Source organism: Myxine glutinosa, chromosome 11 (genome assembly GCF_964187855.1).
Source record: "Myxine glutinosa chromosome 11, kmMyxGlut1.1, whole genome shotgun sequence".
Classification (NCBI taxonomy): Eukaryota; Metazoa; Chordata; class Myxini; order Myxiniformes; family Myxinidae; genus Myxine; species Myxine glutinosa.
In genome coordinates, this window is record NC_136271.1 from 100,854,448 (window position 1) to 100,863,780 (window position 9,333).

The 9,333-nt window shown below is 43.3% G+C and overlaps 1 protein-coding gene across 3 annotated transcripts in view; it reads right to left on the minus strand.

Moving 5' to 3' along the window:
* Positions 1-9,333, minus strand: part of LOC137437074 (trafficking protein particle complex subunit 6b) — an 84,701-nt gene that overhangs the window by 54,655 nt on the left and 20,713 nt on the right. For all 3 annotated transcript variants that reach the window (XM_068131425.2, XM_068131424.2, XM_078786893.1), the window contains one exon: positions 1,509-1,576. In XM_068131425.2, coding sequence (XP_067987526.1) covers positions 1,509-1,576 — 68 coding nt within the window. The remainder of the gene's footprint in view (positions 1-1,508; positions 1,577-9,333) is intronic.

Consider the following 9,333-nt stretch of genomic DNA (forward strand, 5'->3'; position numbering starts at 1 on the left):
CAGCATCTCTCTTCCCACCAACAGACGATGCTTTCGAACAACATCTGAAGCGAGCAAATTACCAGGTGGCGATATGGACCCACAGCCATGTAGCGAAGCCTGTACTTTGGAACCCCGATGGTAATGGATGGCAGGTCAGAGACAACAAACTTGAGCCTGTCATGTTCCAAAAGGATGCAGCCCCAAGGGAGGTTCGAGATCTCACGCATCTCTACTGCACCGACGATGACTGTAGGCAGAGCAGAACATGTCATTGTATCTCTGCAGGACTGACCTGCACTGAATTCTGCTCGTGTAGTGCAGACGATTGTCCAAATGTTGATGATTCTGTTGTCTTTGACGACGGCACTGATGAAGAGCGTGACTGAACTTTTAAATGTATTACATGTATTACTTCATGTAATAGATGTACATAAGTTACAGTGCATGTTATGAATTCATTATCGTCATATGTGAAATAGCTTATATCAACATGATGTCTATAAAAGTCACTTTCACAATTGTGTCAGAATCTTAAGTCAATTCTTCATGTTGCATATCTGCTTCGGGATTTCTATCGGTCAGCATTAGTGGGGCGACATATGATTTCAGTTATAACTATATCATTTCAGTGACAATTATATCATTAGATATATTTTTCAAAGGGTAAATAAACTTGGATTATGTTGATGTAACAAGTATGACTGCAAGTCCAATATTTTTGAAGTAATTAATGTTTTTGTTGATATTTATTGGTAAACCCAAAGCTGATTTGTTGAGTAAAATTCCACTATTTTTGCCTGTAGGTCACACAAAAGCCTTTGTTACATCACAAATGGTTTTTACAGATATATATGTCATCATTCCGCACATTTTGGTACCAAATTTGTGTTTGTAGCACCAGTATTAACAAATATATGAGCCAATATGAGCCAAAATCTGTGGCGATTAAATCCATTTTTGCAGTCTGCAGTGGTACATATGTAAACGTGATTTTCAAAATGTTGTGCAATGATCTCAGGTTCACAACCATGATTTTCTAACTCCCCAAACATCCCTCTTCAAGAAAAAATAGGTTGTGACTTGTTCTACCTTGGGTAGGGGTATGTCACCCAAAACCTCATTTGGCCACTAGCCTATCTGGTGTCTCTCTCTACTCGGCTTTTGGTGTGTTTCCCTGATTTCAACAGTCGTGCTCTGTTGTTCTGTTCTGTTCTCTATCTCTTACACAAGCCTCAACCTTGTATACAAAAATTAAAAACAGTATACGAGACTTGAACTTGAATCCCAGCATCATGGGCAATGTGCTTAGATAGGAACACCAACCACACCAACCCAAAACTCTTGGTTTACACTTCTCCGGCACACAAGGCCATAAAATGATGGCAAGTCAACATTCAGGATATGAAATAGGACGATATTACTTTTGCCTGAAAGGGATACGGCTTTTATCTACAAATTAAGACAACTGGGTAAGAGTAACGTATGTGTAGCAATATAGCAATCAGTGACAAAGGGCTCTTACCAACCTTTCAACAAGTCCCTGGCCAACCCGGAAGCCCATTCCCTCCAGCTTGGCTGTGCATTTTCCATTATCCTGCCAACACACAGTTGTCAGACTCTCCTTATCCGATGCATTGAAATACATGATAAAACAGCTTATTTAAGGTTTAATCTAAAATATACATGAGGCTTTTTAAATACAAATGTTGAATAAAATGTCACTCACTACACCAAGGATATCAAACCCCTTTGTGTAACTTTGAAAATAATTATACTTTCTAAAAGTAGGCAAAAATGGTCTGCCCATTTCAAGCTCTCCCATGTTGGCCCACTTTCTAAAATGGTTTTGAAAAACATTCTGTGCAGAGGCAGAACTTTCCTTCAGTTCCCAGCTCAACTTTTACAGAGATATAAATATATTTCAGCTTTCTCACTTTCATTCTCGTTGGGGGGCCTATGTACTCAATTTCAAGTTCGTGTGCAGTTCATGTTAATTTTGGGCAACCACTATAAATGTATTCTACTAGGTCCTACCAATCGGAAAATGATGTCGCCATTTTTTTTCTGTTGACCTTTAGTGACCTTGACTCAAGGTCAAAGTTCAAACGTCATTACAGTGACCATACTTCATTCAAAGTATATCGACCATGGTACCAAAATGTGGCAAATTTCACAAGGAACATTGATTATGACATTATTTTGTTTTGTCATTTGCCCTCTCAGATGTTTGCAATATGCAATATCCACTTGGCGTTTTGACTTGTCGGAGTACATGATGTTTTGACTGATGACTTCAACATTTTGGTGAACACTGGCTGAACGTACTGCTGTCTGAATGCTCATGGCCGGCCCTTGCAGTAGCCAACAGATGAAGGAATACAGGGCTTTGGGCACATGCTTTTCTGCATCCTCAATTGTCAACTCTCCATCAAATTCCCATGGTTTCTTGACCTCATCAGCCTTAGCTTCTCTTAGAATTGAAGCACTATCAAACATTTGGTGTATTTTACTATCAGCATTCTTTGCCATTGCATCTGATACTGCGGCATCACGCACTGCTGTGGTAAAAACCAGCTCTGACTGCCTGCGGGATTTTGGCCTTTTTTTTTTTTTTTTTTTTTTTTTTTTTTTTTTTTTTTTTTTTTTTTTTTTTTTTTTTTTTTTTTTTTTTTTTTTTTTTTTTTTTTTTTTTTTTTTTTTTTTTTTTTTTTTTTTTTTTTTTTTTTTGTATACAAGGTCGAGGCTCGTGAAAGAGCAAACATTAATCACACAGAAAGACAAACCGACACAAAAAACATATAACATAGGGAGCGGTAGACAAGATGGGGAGAGAGGGGGAAGGACACAAACACAACATTTGAGAGCAGGGACCGAGAGACATGGAGACATCGAGAGATCTGAGAGAGGGCGAGGGCTTTGGGGGGGGGGGGGCGTGGGAAGGGGGCGGTGGGAGAGGTATAAAACATATGGACACTGCCAGGACTTCCAGGAAAGAAGTTGGAATTTCAAACAAGGTGGATCTGGGGTGAATTAGCGGGGGTAGAAAAGATCAAGGTTTTGGATGGGGGAAGATAAGAGATGGTGGTGAACAGCTGTTTTAAAGACCTGGAGGGAGGAGTGGGATTGAAGGGAGTGAGGGAGTTTGTTCCAGAGGCGGGAGAAAAGAGGAATGAAAGAGTGAAGGTGAGCAGAGAGCCGAGATTTCGGCAGTTTAACCATCAGAGGGTTGCTGGCAGATCTTGTGCGACCTGTAGGAATATTTGGGGGACAGAGCACAGAGAGAGCTGGGGGTGCAAGCTGGGGGTGCAAGTTCACTCTTGAAGTGAACATTGTCTATATGGGAGGCAATTTTCTGCTTCACATCACGTTTTTGTGGTAGTATGTGCACACCATTTGTTTCAAGAATACTGCAGTATGTGCTGTGCAGTTCCGACATGTTGAGCTTCGTACCATCTGTGAGAAGGCTTTTGACCAGGCTAAGAAACTCAATATCTGATGCAATTACACCAACATTTGTGTCTTCTGCTGGAGGTTGCCTGCCCTGGCTGTCTCGTTTTGGAGCTCGCTGAACATGCTTCACCCAACATGCCAGGTGATACTTCACGTCAATTTCAAGAGCATCGTCCGCATTGATAGCAGCACTTAGTTGCACTTTCCATGTGTCATTGGTACTCTGTTCAACAGCTTTCCGTATTTGCTCCCCTGCATTGAATGTGGAAACCTCATGTAAATCTTGACTGTTATCTTCTTGACAAAAGAAGCACAACTCTTTATTGTATGTTGGGGTTGCAGACCGAGTGAAACGTTGTGTCCACTTGGTTAGAAGCAGCTGCTACTTGTTCCTTTGGATTACTTGCACAAGAGCAGCTAGGGTGACCACGTTTTTTCTGAAGTTGCAGACTTTCTTGCTGTTGACATGCCTTCTCATAACACTTTCTAGCATGTTCAAGGTGACCAGAGTGACAGGTCTTACCGTAGCATTTGCGGTGCCATTGTGCTTTGTTGGCTTCCAAGTCTGTTTCTGTAACATTTTCCAGTCTGTGGCTAATCTCAGGGAATTCTCAATCTCCATACTGCCCACGTTTGTGAACAAAACTCAAAAACCTTGAATATGATTCAGATTCTGGCTCTGTTACAAGTCCATCACTGTCTGGCTTTTGACATACTATGCAGAGTTTGAAATTGGTCTCCTGCCTTGGTGGTTTGGCATCGAAAGGACTGTCTGGTCTCTGAAATTCCATCTTCAAGCTGATGAGCAGATGATTCACGTTTCTGTAACAGACAAATATTACAAACCATGATTGGGGCAAGGGCAAATCAATGTGTTCCTCACATAACTGAGACTAGTCACCGACAAGACATCAAGACCAGCCTCATCTCCATCTCATCTGCTCCATCATTTGAACACTCTGGCTTTTAAACTCTCTGGTCACACACAGTCAGTCATGGCTGTCGTCTACCGCCCTCCCAAACCACACCCATCATTCCTGTCTGACTTCTCCTACTTTCTGACCCAGCTCTGTTCCCTTTCCCCCTCAATCCTCCTCCTCAGTGATTTCAATATCCACATTGACTCCACTGACTCCACAATAACCACTGACTTCACTGATTTACTCACCTGCTTTAACCTCACTCAACATGTCAACTTTCCTACCCATAACCGTGGTCACATTCTGGACCTTGTCTGCTCTACTGGATTAATTTTGCACCATCTCTCTGGCTCCGACCTCACCCTCTCTGACCACTTAGACATCACTATGACCATCAACACCCCCACCCCAGCACCAAGGCATTATCGCACTATCAACTTCCGTAAGCTAAACGCTCTTTCACCTACCTCATTCTCATCCACCCTCTCTGTAAAAATGTCCACTTCTCCCTTCGTTGACCTCCACACCCCTTCTGACCTCACTGACTACTACAACCACACTCTCTCCTCCTGCCTTGACCAGCTTGCGCCTATAAAAACCAAAACAGTTTCTTTCACCCATTCTGCTCCCTGGTTTACCCCTGAACTCCGCCTGATGAAAACTCGTGCTCGCCAACTTGAAAGACTCCGCAATAAAACAGGTCTCACAATTCACTCCCAAGCCTACAAGGACCACCGACAACACTACAAAGATGCCCTCTCCCGCGCCCGCTCCGCCTACTACTCTCAAATTATCCACTCTGGCTCCGGAAACCCAAAAGCACTCTTCTCTACAATAAACAAACTCCTCAGCCCCCTGAACACCACCACCCAGTCATTCACAGTAGACAACTGCATCTCCTTCCTTTCATTCTTCCAATGCAAAATTGACAACATCAACAACAGCTTAACCACCACCGCACCCGCTCCCCCTCAAACCACCTGCCCCCCCCCCCCCTTATCTTGCCAACCCCTGTCTCAATTCTCCCCAGTCTCCCCTACTGACCTCTCTGAACTCCTCATAGGAAAGAAAACTGCCACCTGCACTCTTGACCCCATCTCCTCCAGCTTTGTCAAGGCCTCCCTTCCTGCTCTCTCTCCACTTATCACTGCAACAATAAACTCCTCCCTGTCTACAGGCATCGTCCCACCATCCCTCAAAATTGCTGCTGTTACCCCCATTCTGAAAAAACCTGGACTCAACCCTGACACCCTAAATAACTTCAGACCCATCTCCAACCTACCCTTTCTGTCAAAAGTTTTGGAACACGCTGTAGCCACTCAACTCAAACGTCACCTCTCTGCCAATAACCTGTATGAAACATTCCAATCCGAATTCCGCTCCAACCACAGTGCTGAAACTGCTCTCCTCAAAATCACCAACGACCTTCTCCTCTCCTCTCCTCTCCTCTGACGCTGGCAACCTCAACATTCTCATCCTCCTCGACCTCAGCGCCACCTTTGACACCATCGATCACACCATCCTCCTCACCCGACTTGAAACCACCTTTAACATTACCGGCCCTGCCCTCTCTTGGATCAAATCATACCTCTCTGACAGACGCCAGTTCATCTCCATCAATAACTGCAAATCCCCCACTGCTCCCCTCCCCCAAGGTGTCCCCCAAGGCTCAGTTCTTGGCCCCCTCCTCTTCATACTGTACCTGTCCCCCCTTGGTCACTTAATCCGCAATCATGGTCTCCAATTCCACTGCTTTGCCGATGACATCCAGCTTTTCATCTCCACCAAGTCCATCTCCACCGCCACTCACTCTATCCTGACAAACTGCATCACTGAAATAAAATCCTGGCTTCTAATCAACTTCCTCAAACTTAACTATGATAAATCTGAAATAATCATCATTGGCCCAAAAACGCTCACCAAATCCACCCATAACTTTGCCCTCAACATCGACGGTTTCCCAGTATCCACCTCCCCTCACATCCGGAATCTTGGCATCATCTTTGACCAAACCCTCTCCTTCGACAAATACACTAAACACATCACAAAGACAGCCTTCTTTCACCTGAAAAACATCGCCCGTCTCCGTCCATCCCTCTCCTCCACGGCTGCAGAAACCCTCATCCACGTCTTCATCACCTCCCGTCTGGACTACTGCAACAGCCTCCTCTATGGTTCACCCTCAATAATCACAAATAAACTCCAATATTCAGAACTCCGCTGCCCGTCTACTCACCCATTCCCGGACCCGTGACCACATCACCCCCGTCCTTTACAAGCTTCACTGGCTCCCCATCCCCCAGAGAATCCAGTACAAAATCCTCCTGTAGACCTACAAAGCCCTCCATAACCTGGCCCCATCCTACCTGGCTGACCTCCTCTCCAGACACACTCCCACCCGCAACCTCCGCTCTGCTGGTACCAACCTCCTGACCCCCCCCCCCCCCCCCCCCCCAATCCGGACCAAATTCAGATCCTGGGGGACAGGGCCTTCTCCATCGCTGCCCCCACCCTCTGGAACTCACTACCTCACACCATCAGAGACTCCTCCTCACTCACCACATTCAAACATCACTCAAGACCCACCTGTTCAACACTGCATTCAACATTTAACCCACAGCATTTAACCCCTGACTCTCTCTTCTCCTTCTCCTTCCTCTTGCTTTGATTATTAGGTTTACTCTCCATAAATGGAGAGTAACCTATTATTACTGCTAGAGTTTTTCTTATTATTATTATTCTTCCGCCCTATTTTGCACCTCCGAAAACTTCATAATTAAGTTTCTCAGCAACCGCTGGTCGGATTGACAGGAAATTTTCATCAAATGATCGGCTAGGCTCGTAGAATTTTTTAATGCTAATGATGACGTCATAGGTCACGTGGTATGGGCGCCATCTTGTAAAACACCTTCAAATTTGCCCCTCTGTATCTCCGAAACGACTCAATGGAAAAATTTGAGGAATGGCTCATTCTAAAGAACTCTGCAATGGGAACAAAAAACATGTGTATTGAGTATATCAAAAATGCTAACGTTAAGAGGTTAGAATTCGTCAAACACAGTTTTTCTCCCCCGAAAATGAGATTTTTTCCCCAGATGCTTAGTTAAAAAAAAAACTCAGAATGCGAAAATTTTCGAAGTCATACGTCACATGGTTCGGCCGCCATCTTGTTTTCCGTGAAAAAAACACAAAAAACCCTTTTTCTCCGCAACGGCTGAACGGATCGAGCCCAACTTGGCAAGCATATTCGGATACCCATGACGAACAAAAAAGTCAGCGAGCACGACGTCATCCGACACGTGGTTTCAGAGTTATGACGTTTTAAAATTTCAAACTAGAAATGGAATCACCTCCATAATTTGTGGAGATATCGAGTGGAAACTTTACACAAATGTTCCACATGAGGGGATGTTTCATCGTTACTTGAGACGTTTTGATAAGTCACATGGTTTGGCCGCAATAAATAATGGAAGTTAAATTTTAAAAAGCTTGTAACTCCTGAACCACTGCATGGATCGACTTGAATTTTTATTGCAATGTAGCTCTCATCGGGTGGAACAAGTGTGCAAAATTTCAAGATGATTGGATGTACGGTCGCGAAGCTATAAGTCTTTATTGTTGAAAGAAGAAGAAACACACCATTTTGTCCTGCCAGGCCACGTCTCACAGTGAGTGCTATTGCCATTTTAAGTTTTAATTTCCTTTAAAAAACATTTTCTCTGCTTAAAAAAACATTTTCTCTGCAATAATAGGGCCGATTGAGATAAAATTTTCACCATAGGAGGGACTCGGTCTGTAGAATATTTTAATGGTAAAGATGACGTTGTAGGTCACGTGGTTCAGCCGCCATATTGTTTTTTCGTGAACACACAAAAAAACCCTTTTTCTCTACAACGGCTGAACAGATCGAGGCCAAACTTTGCAAGCAGAATCGCATGCCCATGACGAACAAAAAAGGTCAGCGAGGGCGACGTCATCCGACACATGGTTTCAGAGTTATGACGGTTTTAAAGCATGAACCTTTAAAACGTAGCTCCTCCCTCATTTTTTGATCCAATCGAGGAGAAAACTTCACAGATCTGTTCAGCATGTCAGTCTACTAAAATGTCATTTTAGAATTTGCGATAGGTCACGTGGTTTGGCAGATATCGTTAATTAAACGAATTTTTTTTTTTTAATGGATATCTCTTGAATCGCTTTATTGATCGACGTGAAAACTTCATACTCTAGCAGAAGTCATGAAGAGTAACAAGTGTGCAAAATCTCAAGATGATTGGATGTACAGTCTGGAAACTAGAAGTTGTTATTGCCTGAAGAAGAAGAACCACAACACTTTTTATTGACCAGGCCATGTGACATAACCACCTCACGAGCTAAGGGTAAGCTCGAAATTAAATTGTTTTCGGATTTGGCAGTCGCTAGAGGGTGTTAACATTCGAATGCAACAAATCTGGGCAAATTGTGATGAATTTTTCGTAAAAACTACACGATATTGTCATTTACATTGGAAAATAACATTGTAAAAACTCTCCGCCGCCTCGGCTTATTTCTCGCTCTGAAGTTCATCCTGTCTTCAATTTTAAGGAGAAAGAGAGGTATCTGCAAGCAATGGTGACCTTTATTTTGTGGAAATCCGATTTAAAATGACGAAGTTATCCAAAATCTAACATTTTAAATGGAGCGCATTTCCAAAGTGAATCTTCCACAGGTAAAATATCCACACGTGCAGGCAGATCTTACGGCGTCAATTTGGCTCCGATTTCAAATCGGATTTCGATTGTCGTATTGCCTCGGATGAGTTAACAAAATACCACAACAAATTTGGTGACAATCATGAAAAAATTTGACCAAGTTCGATCGACGGGATACTTCGTTCTACGCTGACATACGGCACGGGCCACGGATGACGTCATGCCACGGCAGGACGTTTCTTCCACGGGTGGCAGATATCGTTAATTAAACGAAAAAAAAATTTTTTAAT